General features: G+C 33.1%; 1 protein-coding gene and 2 pseudogenes across 1 annotated transcript; 2 read left to right on the top strand and 1 right to left on the bottom strand.

The window, feature by feature from the left end:
• The first annotated feature begins 484 nt into the window (after positions 1–484).
• Positions 485–7,207, top strand: LOC116127821 (annotated as a pseudogene).
• LOC116127681 lies at positions 6,846–8,865 on the bottom strand (annotated as a pseudogene).
• Positions 8,866–24,616: 15,751 nt separating this feature from the next.
• LOC116127935 (pentatricopeptide repeat-containing protein At4g20090-like) lies at positions 24,617–26,785 on the top strand. The gene is given in 2 exon segments (XM_031413591.1): positions 24,617–25,503; positions 25,505–26,785. Coding segments are annotated over 2 exon segments (1,659 nt in total). The 5' UTR covers positions 24,617–24,970; the 3' UTR covers positions 26,631–26,785.
• Positions 26,786–26,795: the final 10 nt, after the last annotated feature.

Below are 26,795 nucleotides of genomic sequence, written 5' to 3'. Positions count from 1 at the left end.
TCGCTGTCCTTTCTTCTTACTCTTCTTACCTTTGGGCGTCGACGGATCCGGTGGACGAGAGGACTTGGACTGAAGTATGGGCCACTCCATATTATAGTGGAGGTCCACCTTGACGTCTTCGATGGGAATAGCAGGAACCTTGGCTAACAACCCTTCGCGGCCGTCAACAGAAGATTCATCACTCAGATTGGTCCCTTGCCACCCTTTTAAGGGCTTTGTGTGCCAAAAGATCACGAGCCTCCGTAAATGGGTCTCCACCTAGGAGGACATCCTCCCGGTTAGGGAGGGTGGTGCTCACGGTGGGAATCTCTAATGCCCCGGGAGGAGGTCTCTATAACGGGTCACCACCTGGGATGGCATCCTGCCGGTTAGGGAACTGGGTGCTCATGGGGTGGATCTTTGAGGCCCCGGGAGGTCTCGGTATCGGGTCACCTGTGAAAACTGATAATCCATCTGAATCTTTTTCTTTTGACATGCAATAACCATGCCTGTGGGAGAGCTCTTTCTTTCTGCCTTCCTTTCTGTGTTGTTTGACAGATTGACATCTCCACTCATTTGGATGCGAGCCGGAGGTTTCATTCTCGAGTCTTCCAATGCTTCGCTCATTAAAAATAGAAAGATGCGAAGAACTCCAACTGACTCCAACACACTAAACTCTGGAGAATCAAAGGCTTCGTTTGGTTGGATTTTGAGAATACTACTTTTAGTATTCCCAAAAAAGTTAAACAGTAAAATATTCAAAAACTCACAATATTATTTAACTTTATTCAATATTTTTTAAACCTCCTAAATTTGTTAATTCAATTAAATATCCCTAAATATTTTTAATGTTTTTGTTACGGCGACTCCGGCCACCCTTCGATGGTGGTGGCCGACTGTCCGTATTTGAGGGTGGATTGGGGGTGTTTTTATTAACTTTTAATGTTTTATTATAAGGGGTGTTTTGTAAAAAAACAAACATAGAGGGTATTTTATTAATTTGTAAATCCTACATCGTAATACCCGCTCAATTCAACTTTTTTTAACTTTTTTCAAAAAACTTTTCCCAAAAACACAAAATTATGAACCAAACGGAGCCAAAGTTTCTGGGTTTCATAAACTGGTCAAGACCAGGATTTCAGAATCTAGAAAGTTCAGAAATTAATGATTTCAAAGAGCTAACTCAGATATTTCTTTCGGCGATGTAAACGAGTTATGCTAAATCACATCGATTTGCTTTTGATATACCTCGTGAATAATTTCATATGTTATTAATAATGTATGTGTAAAAGGTTAATCAAATTAATTATATATCATAATCAAGTGAACCACTATAATTTACCAATAATGTGAATTTCATTGAATTTATATTGGTAAAAAAACATATGGACGTAGATATATTAGTTTTGAAATTCATTTAGAGTAAACGACATGTTCCCACCCAAGGTTTGACGAAATCCCAAGTTAGTACCACTGGTTTCATTTATTCCAGATTCCCACCTTTAAAGTGACGAAAAAACGTTTGATGAACGGAAAGGGATAAATTGGTCATTTTAACATGGGCTTCGCACGTTAGCAGACCACGCCTCTAACAGTCCTCCGGCGCACGTTAGCAGCCGTTGTTCCCGACGTTTTTCGCTCTTTTCTGGCGATTCTTCCACCAAAATCACACCTAATCACCACCATTGAACCCCACTCCTCCCCTACAAAAACATACCATTCACAACCCCTCATCACTCGCCGATCTCGGCCACGGCAACGAAAAAACGGCCGAGAACACGAACTCTTGCTGGCGAATGACGACGAACGATTGCTGGGGACATAGGGGTTTTATAAATTTGGGGACGGTGGTTGCATTGGTGGTGTCCAATTGGATTTTCACCGCAGAATCGACCGGAACCATGAAGAACACCGAAACCCTAAGCCTAACGGTGCCGGCGATTGGAGGGGCAAATGAGTCGGGAACCAGAGGGGTTTTGAGACGGACTATGGGGAAGGTGATGGAGGTGACCAGGGGGTTCGACGTCGTCGGAAACAGCCCAGATCGGGCTATTTCCGGTGAGGTGTATAGTGACCGGGTGTTTTTGATATAATTTGAAAATAAAATGGTAAGTTTGTAATTCTACTATTTTGGGGTTAAAATATAATTTTAATTAATTTAGGGTTAAGGGCATTATGGTAATTGTACCCTCAAACCCTAAAAATCATAACACTGTTACTTTAAGGGTGGGAATCTGGAATAAATGAAACCAGTGGTACTAACTGGGATTCGTCAAACCTTAGGTGGGAAAAGTGTTTACTCATAAAAATCTTTTATATTTCACTACAAATCTTGAAGTTACGAAATTTGTAGGTGGGGGGGGCGAGACACCGAATCAAATTTTTAAAATACTTATCACGGATTAATAGTTTTACACTTAAAAAATTAATCTATTAAATAGAAAGACTCTCTCTTATAAGATCAAGACCCTTCAATACGTCTCCAATGTGAAAGACCTCTTCAATACGTCTCCAATGTGAATTCCGTAACAATATGTACTCACACAAATTGACATATTGCAAAATATATATTATAACTATAAATATTATGAAAAAAAAGTCAATTAAGTACAAAAAAAATGGTGTGGATGGCACCTCATTTTTTTTCGAATAAAAAATTTGAATAAATTATTAGTGTTAAAGAGATTAATTTCTAAATTGATATCTGCCAAGATGAGAGAAAATTACAAAATATATTTCATAATTTTTTTTTTAATTAAGCATCCCAATTATATTAACAAAAATGAAATAATAATGAGAATAAAAGAAGAAAATAAAGAGAATGAAGACATATAGAAGTTTACATATTTGTTACAATTAATTTTTTTTCTTCATAAATGTAACTCTCTTACAATATATTAAAAAAAAAATGACACTATCAAAATATAAAATAACCTTCGCAAAAGTCATCCGTTAAAAAAATTAAATTAATGAAATTATCAAAAAAAAAAAGAAAAGAAAAAAAAAAGAATGCACATTCCTACTGCATCTGTATTACTGGGCTAGTTAAACGTGGATGCGTGATTTACTGACGTTGAACTGACCCAGGAACAGTACCGGTCCCGTAAGGAAGCAGCTAACCACTTGAGCTCGTTGTCATCACAGCTGAGTTTGAGTAGGTTTATGTCTTTCTCTGAACTTGAGCTTAATAAAATTGAACAAAAACCCTTGTAAAACCCCAACTTCACTACATAAACCTTCCACAACCCTTAAACAGGAGATCCTTTTGTACCCATGCCAAATGGTCTCTTTATCACTCGAAAACCCTCCTTTTCAATTCATCATCAGGAGATCTCCTCAATCAAAACCCAAGTAAGTCCTTTCATTGTTTCTTTTCTGTTCTTAGTTCAATTCCATCAAACAAACGTGTGGAATCTGAACCTGAAAATATTATGAGTTGAGAAACCATATCTGATATCTTTCAGTCTGGTCCAAAAGTGTGGTTCTTATAAGCAAGGTGATTCAACCTTTTATTCACTCATTGAAAACTATGCGAATTCTGGGTACTTTGGCAGAGAGGGTTTTGTATCAAATGAGATGCGAAAAGAGAGTGGGTTTGGAGAAGAGTTTTATTCTGATGTTTAAGGTTATGGTAAAGCACATTTGGTGGATGAAGTTGTTGATTTGTTTTATAGAATGGTTGATGAATTCAGTGTAAAAGAACTGTTAGGTCGTTTAATTCGGTTCTTAATGTGAATATACGAGAGGGCTTTTATTCTCGCGCTTTGGAGTTTTACAATTGTGTTGTTAATGATAAAAGCATGAATATTTTGCCTAATGTCTTGAGTTTTAATTTGGTTATCAAGAATATGTGTAAATTGGGATTGTTGATAAAGCAATTGAGGTGTTTACGGAGATGCCGGTTAAGAAATGTGTACAGGATGTGTATACATTGTACATTGATGGATGGGTTGTGCAAGGAAAACAGAACTGATGAGGCTGTTTTGTGTTGGATGAGATGCAAATTGAGGGTGCTTCCTAGTCCTGTTACGTTCAATGTTTGATTAATGGGTTGTGCAAGAAGGGTGACTGGCACGTGCAACCAAAATTGTGGATAACATGCTTCTCAAAGGATGTGCCCCCAATGAGGTGACATATAATACGCTTATTCATGGTTTGTGTCTTAAGGGAAAGTTAGATAAGGCGGTTGTCTTTTGGATCAGATGGGTGTCAAATAAATGTGTGCCTAATGAAGTTACATATGGGACGATAGTTGATGGGTTAGTGAAGCAAGGGAGAGCTGCTGATGGTGTTCGTGTGTTGGTTTCTATGGAGGAAAGACGTTTCGTTTGAATGAGTATATTTATTAGTCTATTAGTGGATGTTTAAGGAGGGGAAGTCTGAGGACGCAATGAACCTGTGGAAGGAAATGATCAAAAAAGGCTGTAAGCCTAATAGTGTGTTTACAGTGCTCTTATAGATGGATTATGCCGAGTGGGCAAACCAGATGAAGCTGAGGAAGTTCTCTTTGAAATGATGAATAAGGGTTGCATTCCCAATGCTTTCACTTATAGCTCCTTGATGAAAGTTTCTTTGAGAGTGGTAAAAGTGATAAGGCTATTCAAATTTGGAAAGAGATGGCAAAGAATAACTGTATATGCAATGCGGTTTGTTATAGTGTGCTTATTAATGGACTTGTGGGGGTGGGAAACTCAGTGAGGCTAAGATGGTGTGTGGCACAAATGCTGAGCAGAGGATGTAAACCTGATGCCGTGGCTACAGTTCGAGATTCATGGCCTATGCAATGCTGGCTCATTAGAAGAAGCCTTGAAACTTTTCAATGAGATGCTTTTCCAGGAGCCGGAATCTCAACTGATGTTGTCACTTATAACATCCTATTTAACGCTTTGTGCAAGCAAAGTAACATCTCTTGTGCCATTATCTTTGAATAGTATGATGGACCGGGGCTGTGACCCTGACGTGTATACATGCAACACTTTTGACAGCTTTGAAAGGGTTAGATACACTCAGGATGGGAGAGAGTTTTAGATGAGCTTGTAGTCCGGCTCTTAAGAGAAAAAGAAAATTTAGGTGCTTACAAGATTGTAGAAGTGATGCTGCAAAAATTTTGTCTCCAAAAGCCTCCACTTGGGAAAAAATTGTTCAAGACTTTTGCAAACCTAAAAAGATTCAAGCAGCTATTGACACATGTTGGAGAAACTTGTACAGCTGATTCTTTAGGTAAGGCTTTTTCTTACTGTTTTCTTTCAAAAGTTGGGTTATATCTTTGTACTTAATTAAGCTTTCATTTCTTTTTTCTTTTTTCTTTTTTTTTGGCTCAAACTGCTAAAACTGAAATAACTTTATGCCAGAAAAATAACCCTTCTGAGTGGAAACTCATAATAGTAATGATTGTTGTGATTATGTTATGAAGTTTCTCTATGTTTTAAGCAAATAGTCCTTCAAGGACATGCTGTGAAGGTACTTTGGCCATTAATTTAACTTATACTTCTATTCCTGTGTCATGTAGTGCAATTTCCTTTTGATTGTGGAGACTCTTGGTTGCAAACCATATGGAGGTTGTGAATGGTACCAAACTGACATACTCGAGTCTTCGAAACAGTAGGTTGGAGGAGGTTGGCAGTACTTTTAAGCAAGGTATTTTTTGTTTTTGTTTTTGTTTTTGATAGGAAAACCAAAGATTTTTAATAATTCATATAACTGATAATACATACATCGACTAGTTTTGGCATTTTGTTGTTTCCTGAAGTTGAATGTCATCTTCCTTGTTGGGTCTGTTTTGGTATTGAGATTTTATTTCAAATATATGCCCATTGGATATGGACTAAATCAGGGAATTTTGGAACATATTTCTTACTTTAGTAAGAATTTCAGTGGTTGGAGTAATATATGTCTCATCATTTCACTTTCACATGCCTTTAAAAATTGAATTATCAAAAGAAAAAAGAAGTCACTTTGCTTTCACTTTCCTTCTTCCCCCACTATGATTGTTGTGAAGATTAAGAAAAAGCGTAAATTTAGGTATTTTATCATACATTATTTCTGTCTTCTTGCTTTGGTTGATCAGAAGGTTGATCTATTGTGATGTTCTACAAACTTGAAAGACTCTCCTTTTACTATGTATTATAGCAAGACTCGGTAAGGTACTTTCTTGCCTTTTCCTCTTTCTGTTTATTATTTTGATTGCCAAATCACTGAAAAAGGTTAAAAAAGTATCTTATGTTTTATCTAATTTGAATTTAAAAATCAAATTATGCACCTAATCTGTAGGACTGATGTGGCACTATTGTGCAAATTTCATGCCACCTATTTTCATTTGCTTAATTTATTCTTAATTTTAACATGTCCATTTGTTTTGTTTCACATTGATTTCTATATGAGAGTTTGTTTGGATCGTATGTATGTGTTGTATTATGATAAGAACCCACTCCAATAACTTAACAATTTGGGCTGGGCCATGGGTCTTTCATGGGCTTGGGTAGAACTCTCCTTGGAAAACCGGCTTGCCAAGGGAGGGTGCCCAAGCCTTTATAACCCACATGCCCACCCTTTTCCCTTTCAATGTGGGATCTTAACATATTATTTCATATTTCTATTGTTAACACTTATCATTACGAGTCCAAAGCCGTGGAAACTTCATGAGGGTGTTGGAAAGCCATGATGCAAACAGTTAAGAGTATTTTAGTATCCATTAATCTCTACACTTGCAATGGTGCAAATGATTGAGGCTTGTATATCACAACTATATTTATTTTGTATTTTAAATTTTACAATTATTCTTGTTTTTTTATTTTTTTTAATTGTTCTCATTTTACAGTCATTACTAAGTCAACTTAATCATGGCATTTGGTTTCTGTATGAATCTTCTTTTACTGCACAGAAAGTAGACATTTTTTCTTGAATTTTTGTTTTATACTGTAGACTGCAACCTGTACTACCAGATTACCCATATCAGAACTTCGCAAATCCTAGTATGAACAAAAGCAGAAAGACATTCTTGAGAAGAATAGGTATATTAAAGTGTCTAGAGTACAATAATCCTAAGGCGCTGCTCTCTCCATTGTGTTCTCATCTTTTATATTCTTCAGGGGTTCTGCCTTCTTCTGCTCCTGAGCCATATCATAAGTTGCATGGAGACCAAAGAGAAAATAGTAAACCAGCATTACAAGTGTACAGGTTCCAAATCTTATAAAAGCATCCTGTCCCAAAGATCCCATAAGAAAGATATTTGTTGCAATTGACAGCGATGGAAGCCATGGAACCAGTGGAACTCCCCATACTTTTGGTGTTCTCTGCTGAGGCAGAAACAGTTGTATCGCCAAAGTCGCCAGGAACCAAAGAGGAAGTGTGATGACATATCCAACCCAACCATCTGGCTTTAATCCCCAGTAGGCTGAGATCCCCATTGAGGAAGCAATAATAATCAGTAGAAAGATAACAAGCTTCAAGAGGTACAGTTGTGTGATTTCTCACGTATAGTATCTCCTCATGAGAAGTGCAATAGCCATCATCATGAAGATAAAGAGTTTGCTTACAGATAACAAGGATGACAGGATATCCAAGCTTGAAAAGAACGCAAGGACAGCACTTGCAATGGCAATAAGAAGTGTGGCATTTATTGGTGTTCCAGTCTTTGGATGAACAAGTGCAAACCATGGTGGGATCATGTGGGCTCGTGCAATGTGAGTAGTATACCGTGCCTGACCGAGTGCCCCTACCAGAAGAACAGTTGTCATCCCCTTAAGAGCACCAAGAGCGACCAGGTATTTTGCCCATTTCATCCCCACACTCTGAAATGCAATTGGATAAGCTGCATCTGGATCTATGTCTGTGTATTTCTGCATCATGGTTAGTGAAAGTGCCATTAAGCAATATATCACTGTGATGATTGACATTGATCCAAGCAGTCCAATTGGTATATCTCTGGATGGGTTTTTTGTTTCTTCTGCCATGGTAGCAATATTGTCAAATCCTCCATAAGCAAAGTAAACAATTGCAGCTGCCCTGAAGACACCCGCAGCCCCAAAAGGGAGAAAGGGTGTCAAATTAGAAGTGTCGGCATGAGCAAACCCTGCAATAATCACAAATAAAATTACTATGGTATTAACTGCAGATGCTATCCAATTTAGTTGTGAAGTTTTCCTTGCACTAATCATTGCAATTGTTGCCGCAGTTGCCAGGACAACAACAGCTATTGGGTCCAGGAGATTGTACCCATCCGTGAGATTAGTGTGGATCCTTAATGAGTTGGTTTTACGGTTCAACAGAGTTGTGAAATAAGAAGTCCATGATCTTGCAACTGCTGCACTTCCTACAATGCTTTCAAGAAGTATGTTTCCAGCTGTGATGAACGCTGCAAAGTCTCCTAATTCAATTCTTAAGTAAGCAAATGATCCACCTGCTACTGGGATCTCTATTGCAAATTCTGTGTAGCAGAAGACAGAGAGCATCGCAGAAACACCAGAAGCAACGTAGGATAAAATAATGGCTGGTCCAGCATCCTTATTAGCTTCCTGGCCAGTGAGCACAAAGATACCAGCTCCAATAACTGCACCAAATCCAAACCAGGTGAGATCCCACCAGGTTAGGCAACGTTTCATGTCATTCTCACTTTGTTTCCGAAGCACATCAATCTCATTGGCGTCATCTGACCTGCTTATGAGACGGTCCTTGAACCGAAAACGTGTCTGGGACAATGCATGAAGGTAGTTATCCCAGCTTTGAAAGGATTCTTCTGGTAAGAAATCTTGCTTGCTCCATCTCCAGTAACTTCTTTGCCGAACCTCCTCACCATGTTCTGCTACAGAACCCATTTTCAAAATCTCTCTATTCAAAACTTTTAGATGCAAGCAACTACTAAATGAGAAGATGGCAATGGGCGAGGAATGTGAGGTCCTTATTTATGATAGATATTTTCTTCCAATATTGATCAATTAAGTGCTTGACTTCTTGTTCACAGTTGACTTGTGTGTTGAAGATTCAGCTAAAATAAGGACTCTTAGCTGGGGTTATTTTTTTCATTGGATGGTTGTACATTGATTTGCCTGCTGAGGCATCTTTTGAAATCTGTGTAATTGAACTACACATATTTCCAACTTGCTATCTCATTAATGCCAAGATTTCATAACTTTCGGCTGTCCATTTTGTTGAATATTCTAATGATTCCCTCCCTAATTTTCTGCAGATCACCTTGTTTAAATAAAATAAATTAAAATGTCTTTGTCTTGAATGGTTGCAACGCCGGATGGGATGTGCAGTTTCATTTAAAATAATGTGAATTGCACGGTAAAAACAAGTCTTCTTCCTTTGGCATTTACTTCACCTTGCTGCATAAGTTCCAAATTAATAGTATGATATATCAAATTAAAGTTTTATCTGTCTAGTTTTAAAAGATTTAAACCTTTCATCAATTGAAGTTTTATTAAGCTAGTTATAGTTAGTTTATTACTTATTATTCAGTGAAAACCGAAATGTGTATGATGATAAAATGAATGGTTTGACAGTGAGGTTGTATTTATTCAAATTAAATGTATAATATATCAAATTAAAGCTCTATTTGTCTAGTTTCTAAAGATTCAAACCTCTCATCAATTGGAGTTTTATTAAGCCAGTTACGGTCAGTTTACTACTTATTGTTCAGTGAAAACCGAAATATGTGTGATAATAAAAAAAATTGTTTAGCAATGGGGCTACAGTTATCCAAATTAAGCATATAATATATCAAATTAAATCTCTGTCTGTCTAGTTTCTAAAGATTCAAATATCTTATAAATTGGAGTTTTATTGAGCAAGTTATAGTCAATTTATTACTGACTGTTTAGTAAAAATTGAAATGTATATGATGATAAAAAGAATGGTTCGGCAGTGGTGCTACAGTTATCCAAATTAAGCACATAATATATCAAATTAAAGCTCCGTCTGTCTAGTTTTCAAAGATTCAAACCGCTCATCAATTAGAGTTTTATTGAGTAAGTTATGACTAATTTACTACTGATTGTTTAGTGAAATTGAGAAATAGGGGAAACCAAAATGTGTGTGATGATAAAATGAATGATTCAGTAGTGGGGTTACAGTTATCCAAAATAAGCGTATAATATATCAATTTAAAGCTATGTCTGTTTAGTTTCTAAAGATTCAATCCTCTCATCAATTGGAGTTTTATTGAGAAAGTTACAGTCAATTTATTACTGACTGTTCAGTGGAAGCCAAAATGTACATGTTTCAGAAATGGGGCTACAGTTATCCAAATTAAATGTATAATGTATCAATTTCAAGCCCTGTTTGTCTAGTTTCTAAAGATTCAATCTTCTCATCAACTGGAGTTTTATTAAGCAAGTTATGATCAATTTACTACTGACTGTTCAGTGGAAGTCGAAATGTGTGTGATGATAAAAGGAATGGTTCGGCAGTGGGGCTACAGTTATCTAAATTAAGCGTATAATATATCAAATTTAAGCCATGTCTGTCTAGCTTCTAAAGATTCAATCATCTCATCAATTGGATTTTTATTGAGCAAGTTATGATCAATTTACTACTGATTATTCAGTGGAAACTGAAATATGTGTGATGATAAAATGAATGGTTTACTTAACCCAAATTTAAGGGATTATCATATTAGGACTGATAACAAATATTTCAAATAACACCTATTAATTGGAAAACGAAATCAGCCAAAATTAATTCATTTAACATATATACTCACACATCAGCAGGACATAAACAATTAATCATTCATATAACAAATCAAAATACAATAATGTTTTTAAAGAAAACAAATTTAACATAAATGAACTGTTTTTACTAATATAAATATGACACATATTCACAGTTCAACTGACAATAGGATTATCATCGATTTGATCTTAATAAAATACATTAACATTTCCTAGAAAACAAACATAACGAAAATTTAATCGATCTTCAGGTTAAGATTGCTAAAGAATAATCATTCATTCGTATAACTAATGTTACCTGAAAACGAACAAAAATAATCATTCAAATTGTTACCTGAAAACGAAATCAACAAAAGTTAATTAATCTTCATATTAAAATTGTTAAGGAATACACTTATCGTTCGACAGGAATAACATAATTAATCATTCAAATTGATTGACTGAACAAAAATAATCATTCAATCAAATAATAACCGTTAAAATAGTTAGGAGATATAATTACAGTTCATATTAAAATAGTTAGATGATATGCTTATAGTTCAGAATAATAAATCAAAATAACAACTCATTTGACAATGTCAATTGGACATCCTGCCTTTATTCCATGCCAATTCATGAATTTTTAACCAGTAAACAACAATAAATAAAAAATCATCTATTAACAAAATCATGAAGAACAGACATATTATTGACACAAACTAACATGACCTATAAACAATTAACAAAAGACCAGACGTATTGTTGACATACCCTAACATATTGCAATAATACACAACTGAACATACGCCCATTTTATAACCCCTTATTTAGACATTTCAAATGCCAACGCCTTTAAATACAAATTGAATACGAAGAAACACTTACAATGTCAATACAATGCACCTATATAATTATTAATAACAATCATAAACAGTTGTCATTAAACTATAATTATTAATAACAATCCAATGTACCTATATACTTGTTATTAATGCACATCCAACACGTCAAAATGATTACAACTTTGAAATGTCAATGCAATGCATCTATATTATTATTATTAATTGTAAATGGAGCAATAAATACAATGCACCTATATAATCAAGCCTTTAGGATACCCAATATATATACGTTGAATATGAAAAGACTGGATACCAATGCAATGCACCTATATACTCTAATCATTATATCTATTTATTTAGATCTTTGGAATACCAATGCAATAATTAATATCTATCTACATCATCATCAATAAAATTCAACCACATGAAAATCACAAATCTAAGGTATCAAAATGGTTAGACCTTTAAAATGCCAATGCAATATACTTATATAATAATAATAATAATTAATTAATTATTAATACAATTTTTATTAATTATTAATACAAATCCAACATGTCAAGATAGAACAATAAATACAAATCTAATGTGTTAAAGTGAAGCAATTTGATTGGATTCATTAAACCACAAATCCTACTTGTCAATCCAAGGTGCTAATGCTAAAATGGAACAATTTTACAAAATGAGTTCCCAAATGTGTCACTGTGCCGAACAACCAAAGAGAGTATTTAGCTTGCTCTCTCTCTCTCTCTCTCTCTCTCTCTCTCTCTCTATATATATAAATATATAGATATAATATATATATAATGAGGTTCTCTCCTGATTTTCTGTGTATCACCTTGTTTAAAAGAAAAATACATTAAAATTGTCTGTGTTAATGGTTGCAACGCCGGATGGGATGTGCAGTTTCATTTTAAAATATGTGAATTCCACCAGTAAAAATAAGTATTCTCCTCTGGCATTTGCTTCACTTTTCATTTCGGTAGATTTCTGCTTCAGCCCACTTTGCTGCAGAAGTCCTCTCCCCCAACCACACACCCCCACCCCCCGCGCCTCTTTTTCTTTGTATCACGTGTCATTTTAGACACCATTAACAAGGGACTGGTTATGTCGCACTGGCATATCACTCTTCTCAAATGTATTCAAACTTTGGATGCTAGCAACTACTAAACGAGAAGACGGCAATGGGAGAGGAATGTGCGGTCGTTATTTAAGATAGATATTTTCTTCCATATTGATCAATTAAGTGCTTGACTTTTTGTTCACTGTTGACTTGGCGTTGAAGATTCAGCCAAAAATAAGGAGCTGGGGCTAATTTTTTCATTGGATGATTGTACATTGATTTGCCTGCTGAGGCATCTGTGTAATTGAACTACACAATTTCCAACTTTCTCTCATTAAATGTCAAGATTCCGTAACTTTGGGCTGTCCATGTTGTTGAATATTCTAATGGTTCATGTCTCACGGCACTGTATTGTTCTCAAATTTCAATTTTGGTGTCTTGAAAGCTGTAGTTGAGTACTTAAATTTGGTTTGTGGCTATCAATACACTATTATTATTTATTTATTTTCAATAATCAGGTCTCCAGACCAATTTGCGCGTACCTTAACTTATCCTTAGATTCGTTGAACACTCTATTAAAAAAATAAAAAGTGACAATTTTATTGTAATAGATAACCCTAAGGTTTGAACCTTAAATTCAAGAAAATAAATAACCCTTTTTACGTCAAACCAATCCTTAAAGCTTATCATGAGACTAGTGCTCTTATCACTTTTTATCTGAAGAAATGTCTTTGTGCAGACTTAAAAGGCTCTGCACCCATTGCATTAAGGAGTGGACAAATTCAATATATGATCTTTGGTCCTAGACAATTTCTCCTTGGGAAGTGAGATACTGATATATTGAAAAAATTCCAAGGAATTTGAAGAATGCAAGATTTAAAAACTACATCGAGAGTGAGACGGATATATCATGTTATCCTTACGTTTGTATAATATAGTTTTTTCTTATTGTTAGTAATTTTAAAATAATTATTATAGATTTAAATAGATATGTTGATAATTCAATACATTATGGTATCAAGATTTTCTTTAACTTAATAACAATATAGCACTAATGAATGGAACAAGAAACACTACAAATCTTGCCTTTTCATTACCTGGAAACAGTCAAAGATTAAGCAAGATAGCTAAGGTTATCAAAAGAATCTGAATTCATGTGCACTTATGTATCACTTACTAGCATAATAAGTACAGATGATATGGTAGGTCTGTGTCCTTGAAACTTCCTGAATGCATAATAATCGATATGGTTAAATTTCGGTAATTCAACTAGAACACATGATTGCCCATTATTGGTCCGTTAGTTCTGATGCATTTCCTTCACGCATAGCTTCCATGCCAAAACATTTTATAAAGTAATAAATTAACTAAGATTAATATTAAAATATTTTGGCTCAGCTTTCTTATTTATTCCCATATAAAATTGTATGCTTTAAAAAACTATAATAAAAAAAAAATACAATTGATGAATTGAGAATAATAGTCTTATTAAAAATAGAAATATATTATTAAAATAGATTGTCTATATATACTTATAAATATAAGAGTGAGAACCAATTCAAAGTTATGAGAGAATGTGAGTAATTTAAAGTGTATTTGATGTAAAGTTATTAACAATTGTTTTTTTTTGCTTCTAGTACGATTTAGTGTGGTCAGAAACGATTGTTGCTTCATTAATTGTATTGGGTGATATGTTGTATACTTTTGTATATCTTGCATAAAACTATAGTAAAGTTCTCTCATCCAAGGATGTAGACAGGTTATGTTGAACCACGTAAAACCATGTTTTTTGTATGTATGATTTTATTCCTATGTTATTAAATCTCGAATATAATTTTTTACTAAGCAATCTCCTAACAATTAATTGTATATCAATCATAGGAATTTATTGTTTAAGTAAGACATCTATTGAGACAGAGAGTCACATAAGTAAGGAGGCTTTGACTCTGTTTGGAAACATGAAATCCAATATTTTTTTTTTCCCACTTATAATCTCTAGTAGAACAACTCCAAAACTAAAATCATCTTATTTAAATGAAATATTGCTTCCTATCTATTCTAGGGCCATATCCACCGGAAAAGCATAATTTTTCAAGAATTATTTTCCAAAGATAAGAAAACAAACCAATTTTAAGAAATGCTGGATACTTTATGTTCCAACAACTAATTGGTATTAGCTTCATTTTGCTTTCCACAAAATATTTTTACCATGGTAAAGTTCGATATCTTTGAATTATTCTGATCTAATAAAATCAGTGACAAAGTCTGGATTTTGTTTCAGTAGGGACAAATTTAAAGAGAAAAATTGGAATATTAAAAAATTGTAGACTAAAAGTACGGAAAATCGACACAAAAAATTAAAGCTTGAAGCACTAATTATACTTATATTTTAAAAATGAAGAATTCAGTGAAAAGATTTCATAAAATAAGAGGATGATTATTGGTGTAAAAAAAAAAATTCAAACATGGAAAAAGTGGACGGTGGTGGCACAAAGACTTGACTACTTTCATGGAAGAATGGAGATCCCTTTTCACAAATGCAAAATAAAGGGGGATTAACCGAATTTTTCCAAGGTCAATGGGGGCATGAGCCCCCACTCAGCCCTTAGTTGCTCCATCCCTGCCGAAAATCTAGACTTGAATCTAAGCTTAACTCTTACACTCAAAATTAGTTACTCTTGCTTGTACGTATTGATATATAAGAGTTTGCTAATTATTATTGTTTTTGCTAAGTAAATCTATAATGATTTTTTTTTTTTTTTTTTTTTTCAGACTTCAATCCGCTCTTGTTGACAAGACTTAACAAGAGTTGAGGTTCAAATTTTAAAAATCTTTTATTAATTAGATATCTTTAAGTATTTATTATTTTTTCCACGACATAATTCTCCATTTTCATGTTAACATACATCTATTTATATCCATTGGTCAAGTCCTAAGATAAATAGAGTGAAGTAACATGGCCGACATTATTAATAGAGAAGAATTCTCAATTGAAAGACTCCAATTGAGAAAATTACATCTTTGGTGAGACGTACATATCTATTATATTTATGTTTGCAGGGTGTTATTGATGGTTTTTCAGCCAAGCTCGGGTCAACTCGAATATAGCTTGATCAGAATGTTCGACAACTAAATTGATCGACCTAACATAAGTTCGTCCAGCTATAACTCGGTCCAGCATAAGCTAGTCGTACACGATTCGAGGAATCATTCATAATCCCAGATTACTTCAAATCTCAATATTGCGGGAATGACTAGATCAACGGTGATCACTGCGCAATCACATCACCCAATCGCGAGAATATTGAATTATGATTCAAATCAGTTCTAATCCCTCAAATTTCATTGCTTCCTTTGTACAAATCTGTATATAAACCTCCCTCAGACAATAAAGATGGGGTCACGAATTTCAGATAATAATTGCATTGAATTCTCACAGCAAATACAAAACACAGTGGGCGTAGCTGTTAACCTGACCGAACCACTTTAAAAATCTTTTTGTCTTTAGTTCATTTTATTCATATTCATTGTTGATTATCACTAATCACACACACATCAGTTCTGATCCCGATAGATCAATTGGATCTCGTTGGTTAGTGTAAAATTCTTTACCAACACATGGCGTAGTCTTTTTCCTATCATTAATAGTTTTGAAATAAATTCGTGGATTACATTTTCTTAGTATTCATTACATTTTTTTTTTCAATTCTTTTTCGCGGATTCGACACTTTTGTTTATGTAAATGAGTTATGTCATCACGATTTTTATAATCAGGGGTGTCTGAGCCAATTTACACGTACCTTAACTAATCTCCGAAAGTTTGGAACTACCAATCGAGTAAGAGTTTCAGTGGCCATTCTTATTAGCAACCGAGGAGGGACTTGAACTTATGACCTCTTCAGTAATACATTTAAGAGTCCCAATCGAACAACTCAACCACCTAGGGGTTGGTTACCTGTAATTTCTATGTTATTAATATGTATGTGTAAATATTAATCAAATTAATTATATATCATAATCAAGTCAACTACAATAGTCTATCAATAATGTGAATTTCGTTGAATTTATATTGGTAAAAAACATAGGGATTTAGATATATTAGTTGTGAATTTCATTTAAGAAAAAATCTTTTTATATTTCATTACAATTTTTTTTGAATAAAATTTTAAATAAATTATTAGTGTTAATTGTTAACAGCATCTAATTTCTTAAATTGATATATACCAAGATGAGAGAAAATTATAATTATTTCATAATTTTATTTATTTGTTTTATTAAGCATCCCAATTAAATGAACAAAAATGAAATACAGTAGAACTTTTCTATAGTGATACTCTATATAGGAACAACCTCTATATAGTCATAAAATTTTTTGGTATCAACTCAAACCAGTTATAAATGAGAATAAATATCATATTGTAATAAGTCATAATTTTTCTAGATCCCGTCTTAAGAAACTTGTCTCTATATAAAAATAATTATATTTATATTGTAAAAAAAATATATATTATGTTACATTAAAGGTTTAAGATAAAATAAAATATTTATCTAAAATTATTTGGGACAATGATTTATACTTTAGAATTGTTACCACATTTTTTATCTTACGGATACGTAATAAGTCATTATCATGGGTGTCTTCTTATTGAAGCCAAAATATTTCTAGCTCTCAAGCATGTTTAGAACTTCTTAGCACGAAACTTCTTATATTTTCATACTATTATCCTCAAAATTATCTCCTTTCTCTTCTTGTCTAATTCTAGTAACGATTTTTTCTTCAGTTAAAACATACATGATTTATTGCTCATTTGGATGATTAAGGAAGACATTAATATCCATTTGATTAGTGTAGTGAAGTTATCGAATCTGATCACCCAATTTTTCAATGACTCTTTGATATCAATTTCCGTACTATCCTAACGCTACTAAAACAATGAATTATAAAATAAGAAATGAATACAATAAGTTTTAAATCAAAACAATAATTCTTGTAACTATACCTCTATCAAGTTATAATCTCCTTATAATAATAAATTTAGCTGGTCCCAATATTATAACTAAACGAGACTCAACTGTTATTACATGAGAATAAGAGAAGAAAATAGAAGTTTATTTTATTTGCTTCAAGTTAAATGCTTTTTTTTTTTTTTTCATAAATGTTATAATTATTTTACAAACAAGAAAAAAAATTTAAATGGCACTACAAAATATGACATAAACCTTGGAAAAAGATTCATCAATTAAAAAAAATTAAATTAATGAAATTATTAAAAAAAGAAACAAAAAAAGGAAAAAAAAAGAAGGCAAAATTCCTACTGGGTCTGTTATTACTGGGCTAGTTTGCACCGTCGGATGAATGGTTCACTGACACTTGAATTTGGCCCAGTAACAGTACCGGCCCATGACATCACAGCCGAGTTTGAGTTTCTCTGAACTTGAGCTTTAAGGAAACTAAACGAAAACCCTTGTAAAACCCCAGCTTTCACTGCATTAAACGTTCCAAAACCCTTAAACAAGAGACCCTTTTGAACCCATGCTAAAATGCTCTCTTTATCACTCGAAACCCTCCTTTTCAACTCCGTCATCAGGAGCTTCTCCTCAATAAAAAACCCAAGTAAGTCTTTTCATTGTTTCTTTTCTGTTCTTAGTTCAATTCCACCAAACAAATGTGTGGACTCTGAACCTGAAAATAAATATGAGTCTGAGGAACCAATATTTGATCATATCGTTAAGTCTGGTCCAAAACTGGGTTCTTATAAGCAAGGTGATTCAACCTTTTATTCACTCATTGAAAACTATGCGAATTCTGGGGATCTTAGGGTTTTAGAGAGGGTTTTGTATCAAATGAGATGCGAAAAGAGAGTGGTTTGGGAGAAGAGTTTATTCTGATATTTAAGGCTTATGGTAAAGCACATTTGGTGGATGAAGTTGTTGATTTATTTTATAGAATGGTTGATGACTTTCAGTGTAAAAGAACTGTTAGGTCGTTTAATTCAGTTCTTAATGTGATGATACTAGAGGGCTTTTATTCTCACGCGTTAGAGTTTTATAATTGTGTTGTTAATGATAAAAGCATGAATTTTTTATTCGTTATAGATTTATGTTGAACCCCCCCTGTTGATAATGACACCATCCCTATTTCCCAATTGAAATAATAAATCATCATATACTTACATTCTTTCTATTTGTAATTTTGTATGGTTGATTTTTCAATCGATGAATGTTGCGAGTGCGAGCGCCGGTTATCTTCTTTGTATCACGTGTTTATTTTTTAATAAATAAAATATATATTAAATTCATTTTAGACACAAATGACATAAGGGGATTGGTTCATGTCTCACTGGCACTGTAATTGTTCTCAAATTTCAATTTTGGTGTCTTGAAAGCTGTAGTTGAGTACTTAAATTTGGTTTGTGGCTATCAATACACTATTTTATTTATTTATTTATTTTTCAATAATAGGATGTTCAGATGAGTTTGCGCGTACCTTAACTTATCACTAGAGTTCGTTGAACACTCTATTTAAAAAAAAAAAAAAAGCGACAATTTTATTGTAGTAGATAACCCTAAGGTTTGAACCTAAAAACTCAAGAAAATAAATAAACTTCTTTGATCATCAGACCAATCCTTAGGGCTTATCATAGATTAGTGGCTCTTATCACTTATTTATCTGAAGAGAAATGTCTTTGTGCAGACTTAAAAGACTCTGCACCCACTTGCATTAAGGAGTGGACAAAATTCAATATTATGATCTTTGGTCCTAGACAATTTCTCCTTTGGAAGTGAGATACTGATATATTGAAAAAATTCCAAGGAATTTGAAGAATGCAAGATTTAAAAACTACAATCGAGAGTGAGACGGATATATCATGTTATCCTTACGTTTGTATAATATAGTTTTTTCTTATTGTTAGTAATTTTAAAAATAATTATTTATATATTTAAATAGATATGTTGATAATTCAATACATTTATGGTATCCAAGATTTTCTTTAACTTATATAACAATATAGCACTAATGAATGGAACAAGAAACACTACAAATCTTGCCTTTTCATTACCTGGAAACAGTCAAAGATTAAGCAAGATAGCTAATGGTTATCAAAAGAATCTGAATTCATGTGCACTTATAGTATCACTTACTAGCATAATAAGTACAGATGATACGGTAGGTCAGTGTCCATTGAATCTTCCTGAACACATAATAATCTGATAGGGATAAATTTCAGTAATTCAACTAAAACACATGATTGCGCCATTATTGGGTCCAATAGTTCTAATGCATTTCGTTCGGGTCATAGCTTCCATGCCTAAAACATTTTATAAAGTAATAAATTAACTAAGATTAATATTGAAATATTTTGGCTCTCTTTCTTATTTATTCCTATGTAAAATTGTATGTCTTTAAAAAAACTATTTAATAAAAAATACAATTGTGAATATGAATAGAATTAATAGAGTCTTATTAAAAATTAAAATATGAATCTTATTAGAAATAGAATGTTTCATATACTACTTATAAATATAAGAGTGAGAACCAATTCAAGGTTATAAGAGAATGTGAGAATAAAAAATATTTGATGTAAAAGTTATTAAACACCATGAGTAGAGGGGTAGGGTGTCTTAGAAACTGAAATTGTTTTTGCTCTAGGTATTGGATTTAGCGTGGTTAGAAACTAATTGTTGCTTTATTAATTATGTATTGGGTTTATAGTGTTGTGTACTTTTGTATATCGTGTTCATAATACTATAGTAGAGTTCTCTCATTCATGGATATAGGCAGGTTATATTGAACTACGTAAATACCATGTCTCTTTGTATGGTGTAATTTTATTCCTATATTATTAATTATCTGGGAACAGGGCAAACACCATCACACTCAACAGATTTAGAATTTTTAATCTGTTTACTGTGTGAAATTGATAGATTTTATGTAGATGGTAGTTAAAGATGATGCCAGTCAATTTTGAAATGACAATGTGATCATTTAATGATTACTTCCATGTCTCAAATATATATTTTTCGCTGGGATAAATTTATCCTTACAAAGAAGTTTACAGAGTAGCTTAAAAAGTGAAGGAAAAAACAAAAGAAAAACGGAAAAAGAGAAAGAGAGAGAGAGAGAAATGATGAAGATGAAGGGTAGAGATTAACTTTGTATGCCTCCTTTGTAAGCTTCTTTGTAAGAACAGTAACTCCCTTTTCGCTGAGCGATCTCCTAATAATTAATAGTATATCAATCATAGGAATTTACTGTTTAAAGTAAGTCATCTATTGAGACAGAGAGAGTCACATACATAAGTAAGGAGGCTTTCACTCTGTTTGGAAACATGAAATCCAATATTTTTTTTTCCCACTTATAATCTCTAGTAGAACAACTCCAAAACTAAAATCATCTTATTTAAATGAAAATATTGCTTCCATATCATATTCTAGGGCCATTATCCACAGTAGAAAAGCATAATTTTTCAAGAATTATTTTCCAAAGATAAGAAAACAAAAACAAATTTTAAGAAATGCTTGCATACTTACAATGTTCCAACAACTAGTTGGTATTAGCTTCATTTTGCTTTCCACAAAATATTTTTACCATGGTAAAGTTTGATATCTTTGAATTTATTTGATGATCTAATAAAATCAGTGACAAAGTTTGGATTTTGTTTTAGTAGGGACAAATTTAAAGAAAAAAATTGGAATATTAAAAAATTGTAGAGTAAAAGTACGGAAAATCGACATAAAAAATTAAAACTTGAAGCACTAATTAATACTTATATTTTGAATAAATGAAGAATTAAGTGAAAAGATTTCATAAAATAAGAGGATGATTTATTGGTGTTAAAAAAAAAAAAAAAAAAATCAAAACATGGAAAAGTAGACGGTCGTGGCACAAAGATTTGACTACTTTCATGGAAGAATGGAGACTCTTTCACAAACACAAATAAAAGGGGATTAACCGAATTTTTCCAAGGTCAGTGGGGGCTCATTGCTCCATCCCTGTCGAAAATCTAGACTTTGAATGTAGAAAATAATACAGCCACCGACGGTAGTACACCTAATTTATGTACCGAATGATGTGACAAAATCTTGACCATTGATTAAATTTAACTTAATATTAATCAACGGTCAGGACTTTGTCATGTTATTCGGTGCACTGCTTCGGTGACTATAACATTACTCTTTTTAATGCTGACCTTAACTCTTACACTCAGAATTGAGTTAACTCTTGCTTGTACATATTGACATATAAGAGTTTGCTGATTATTATTGTTTTTGCTTCGGTAAATCTACAGATGATTTTTTTTTTTTTTTTTTTTTTTCAAACTTCAATCCACTCTTGTTGACAAGACTGAACAAGAGTTGAGGATCAAATTTTAAAAATCTTTTATTAATTAATATATCTTATATGTATTTATTATTTTTTCCATGACATAATTTCTCCATTATGCATGTTAACATACATCTATTTATAAATCTACTGGTCAAGTCCTAAGGGTAAATAGGGTGAAGTAACAGCCGACATTATTAATAGAGAAGAATTCTCAATTGAAAGACTCCAATTGAGAAAATTACATCTTTGGTGAGACGTACATATCATATTATATTTATGTTTGCAGGGTGTTGTGTATGGTTTTTCAGCCAAGCTCGGGTCAACTCGAGAATATAGCTTGATCTAGAATGAATTCGACAACTACAATTGATCGACCTAACATAAGTTCGTCCAGCTATAACTCGGTCCAGCATAAGCTAGTCGTACACGATTCGAGGAATCATTCAATTAATCCCCAGATTACTTCAAATCTCAAATATTGCGGGAATGACTAGATCAACGGTGATCACTGCGCAATCACATCACCCAATCGCGAGAATATTGAAATTATGATTCAAATCAGTTCTAATCCCTCAAATTTCATTGCTTCCTTTGTACAAATCTTGTATATAAACCTCCCTCAGACAATAAAGATGGGGTCACGAATTTCAGATAATAATTGCATTGTAAGCTCTCACAGCAAATACAAAAACACAGTGGGCGTAAGCTGTTAACCTGACCGAACCACTTTAAAAATCTTTTTGTCTTTAGTTCATTTTATTCATATTCATTGTTGATTATCACTAATCACACACACATCAGTTCTGATCCCGATAAGATCAATTGGATCTCGTTGGTTAGTGTAAAATTCTGTACCAACACATGGCGTAGTCTTTTTCCTATCATTAATAGTTTTGAAAATAAATATTCGTGGATTACATTTTCTTAGTATTCATTACATTTATTTTTTCAATTCTTTTTTCGCGGATTCGACACTTTTGTTTATGTAAATGAGTTATGTCAAATCACGATTTTTATAATCAGGGGTGTCTGAGCCAATTTACACATACCTTAACTAATCCACCGAAAGTTTGGAACTACAAATCAAGTAAGAGTTTCAGTGGCCATTAATATTAGCAACCAAGGAGGGACTTGAACTTATAACCTCTTAAGTAATACAAATAAGAGTCCCAATCGAACAACTCAACCACCTAGGGGTTGGTTACCTTGTAATTTCATATGTTATTAATATGTATGTGTAAAATATTAATCAAATTAATTATATATCATAATCAAGTCAACTACAATAGTCTATCAATAATGTGAATTTCGTTGAATTTATATTGGTAAAAAACATAGGGATTTAGATATATTAGTTGTGAATTTCATTTAAGAAAAAATCTTTTTATATTTCATTACAATTTTTTTTGAATAAAATTTTAAATAAATTATTAGTGTTAATTTTTAACAGGATCTAATTTCTTAAATTGGTATATTCCAAGATGAGAGAAAATTATAATTATTTCATAATTTTATTTATTTGTTTTATTAAGCATCCCAATTAAATGAACAAAAATGAAATACAGTAGAACCTCTCTATAGTGATACTCTATATAGGAACAACCTCTATATAGTCATAAAATTTTTTGGTATCAACTCAAACCAGTTATAAATGAGAATAAATATCATATTGTAATAAGTCATAATTTTTCTAGATCCCGTCTTAAGAAACTTGTCTCTATATAAAAATAATTATATTTATATTGTAAAAAAAATATATATTATGTTACATTAAAGGTTTAAGATAAAATAAAATATTTATCTAAAATTATTTGGGACAATGATTTATACTTTAGAATTGTTACCACATTTTTTATCTTACGGATACGTAATAAGTCATTATCATGGGTGTCTTCTTATTGAAGCCAAAATATTTCTAGCTCTCAAGCATGTTTAGAACTTCTTAGCACGAAACTTCTTATATTTTCATACTATTATCCTCAAAATTATCTCCTTTCTCTTCTTGTCTAATTCTAGTAACGATTTTTTCTTCAGTTAAAACATACATGATTTATTGCTCATTTGGATGATTAAGGAAGACATTAATATCCATTTGATTAGTGTAGTGAAGTTATCGAATCTGATCACCCAATTTTTCAATGACTCTTTGATATCAATTTCCGTACTATCCTAATGTTACTAAAACAATGAATTATAAAATAAGAAATGAATACAATAAGTTTTAAATCAAAACAATAATTCTTGTAACTATATCTCTATTAAGTTATAATCTCCTTATAATAATAAATTTAGCTGATCCCAACATTATGACTACAACGAGACTCAACTGTTATTACATGAGAATAATAGAAGAATATAGAAGTTTATTTTATTTGCTTCAAGTTAAATGTTTTTTTTTCATAAATGTTATAAGTATTTTACAAACAAGAAAAAAAATTTAAATGGCACTACAAAATATGACATAAACCTTGGAAAAAGATCCATCAATTAAAAAAATTAAATTAATGAAATTATTAAAAAAAGAAACAAAAAAAGGAAAAAAAAAAAGAAAGCAAAATTCCTACTGGGTCTGTTATGTTACTGGGCTAGTTTGAACCGTCGGATGAATGGTTCACTGACACTTGAATTTGGCCCAGTAGCGGCCCATGACATCACAGCCGAGTTTGAGTTAGGTTTCTGTCTTTCTCTGAACTTGAGCTTTAACGAAACTAAACAAAAACCCTTGTAAAGCCCCAGCTTTCACTGCATTAAACGTTCCAAAACCCTTAAACAAGAGACCCTTTTGAACCCATGCCAAAATGCTCTCTTTATCACTCGAAACCCTCCTTTTCAACTCCGTCATCAGGAGCTTCTCCTCAATCAAAAACCCAAGTAAGTCTTTTCATTGTTTCTTTTCTGTTCTTAGTTCAATTCCATCAAACAAATGTGTGGACTCTGAACCTGAAAATAGATATGAGTCTGAGAAACCAATATTTGATCATATCGTTAAGTGTGGTCCAAAACTGGGTTCTTATAAGCAAGGTGATTGAACCTTTTATTCACTCATTGAAAACTATGCGAATTCTGGGGATCTTAGGGCTTTAGAGAGGGTTTTGTATCAAATGAGATGCGAAAAGAGAGCGGTTTGGGAGAAGAGTTTTATTCTGATATTAAGGCTTATGGTAAAGCACATTTGGTGGATGAAGTTGTTGATTTGTTTTATAGAATGGTTGATGAATTTCAGTGTAAAAGAACTGTTAGGTCGTTTAATTCAGTTCTTAATGTGATGGTACTAGAGGGCTTTTATTCTCACGCTTTAGAGTTTTATAATTGTGTTGTTAATGATAAAAGCATTAATTTTTCGCCTAATGTAGTGAGTTTTAATTTGGTTATCAAGAATATGCGTAAATTGGGATTGGTTGATAAAGCAATTGAGTTGTTTAGAGATATGCCGGTTAAGAAATGTGTACCAGATGTGTATACTTATTGTACATTGATGGATGGGTTGTGCAAGGAAAACAGAACTGAAGAGGCTGTTTTGCTATTGGATGAGATGCATATTGAGGGTTGCTTCCCTAGTCCTGTTACGTTCAATGTTTTGATTAATGGGCTGTGCAAGAAGGGTGACTTGGCACTTGCAACCAAAATTGTGAATAACATGCTTCAAAGGATGTGCCCCCAATGAGGTGACTTATAATACGCTTATTCATGGTTTATGTCTTAAGGGGAAGATGGATAAGGCAATTAGTCTTTTGGATCGGATGGTGTCAAATGAATGTGTGCCTAACGAAATTACATATGGGACAATAATTCATGGGTTAGTGAAGCAAGGGAGAGCCATTGATGGTGTTCATATGTTGGTTTCTATGGAGGAAAGATAGTTTCACCTGAATGAGTATATTTATTCGAGTCTTATTAGTGGATTGTTTAAGGAGGGGAAGTCTGAGGATGCAATGAACCTGTGGAAGGAAATGATCGAAAAAGGCTGTAAGCCTAATAGTGTTGTTTACAGTGCTCTTATAGATGGATTATGCCGAGTGGGCAAACCAGATGAAGCTGAGGAATTTCTCTTTGAAATGACGAATAAGGGTTGCTTTCCGAATGCTTTTACTTATAGCTCCTTGATGAAAGGTTTCTTTGAGAGTGGTAAAAGTGCTAAGGCTATTCAAATTTGGAAAGAGATGGCAAAGAATAACGTTATATGCGATGCGGTTTGTTATACTGTGCTTATTAATGGACTTTGTAGGGACGGGAAACTCAGTGAAGTTAACATGGTGTGGACACAAATGCTTTTCAGAGGCTGTAAACCTAATGACGTGGCTTAGAGTTCAATGATTCATGGCCTATGCAATGCTGGCTCATTGGAAGAAGCTTTGAAACTTTTCAATGTGATGATTTGCCAGGTGCCGGAATCTCAACCTGATGTTGTCCCTTATAACATCCTATTTAATGCTCTGTGCAAGAAAAATAACATCTCTGGTGCCATTGATCTTTTAAATAGTATGGTGGACCGGGGCTGTGACCCTGACGTATATACATGTGACATCTTCTTGACAGCTTTGAAAGAGTTAGATACACCTGAGGATAGGAGAGAGCTTTTAGATGAGCTTGTAGTCCGGCGCTTTAAGAGAAAAAGAAATTTAGGTGCTTACAAGATTGTAGAAGTGATGCTGCAAAAATTTTTGTCTCCAAAAGCCTCCACTTGGGAAAAAATTGTTCAAGACTTTTGCAAGCCTAAAATTCTTCATGCAGCTCTTGACAAATGTTGGAGAAGCTTGTATAGCTGATTCGTTAGGTAAGGCTGTCGTGTGCTGTTTTCTTTCAAATGTTGGGTTATAACTTTGTCCTTAATTAAGCTTTCATTCTTTTTTGGCTCAAACTGCTAAAACTGAAATTACTTTATGACAGAAAAATAACCCTTCTGAGTGTAAACTCATAATGCTATCGATTGT

Source organism: Pistacia vera, unplaced genomic scaffold (genome assembly GCF_008641045.1).
Source record: "Pistacia vera cultivar Batoury unplaced genomic scaffold, PisVer_v2 Contig105, whole genome shotgun sequence".
NCBI classification, from domain to species: domain Eukaryota; kingdom Viridiplantae; phylum Streptophyta; class Magnoliopsida; order Sapindales; family Anacardiaceae; genus Pistacia; species Pistacia vera.
Note: the sequence above shows the minus strand (reverse complement) of the source record. Positions and strands in the feature narration are given on the sequence as shown.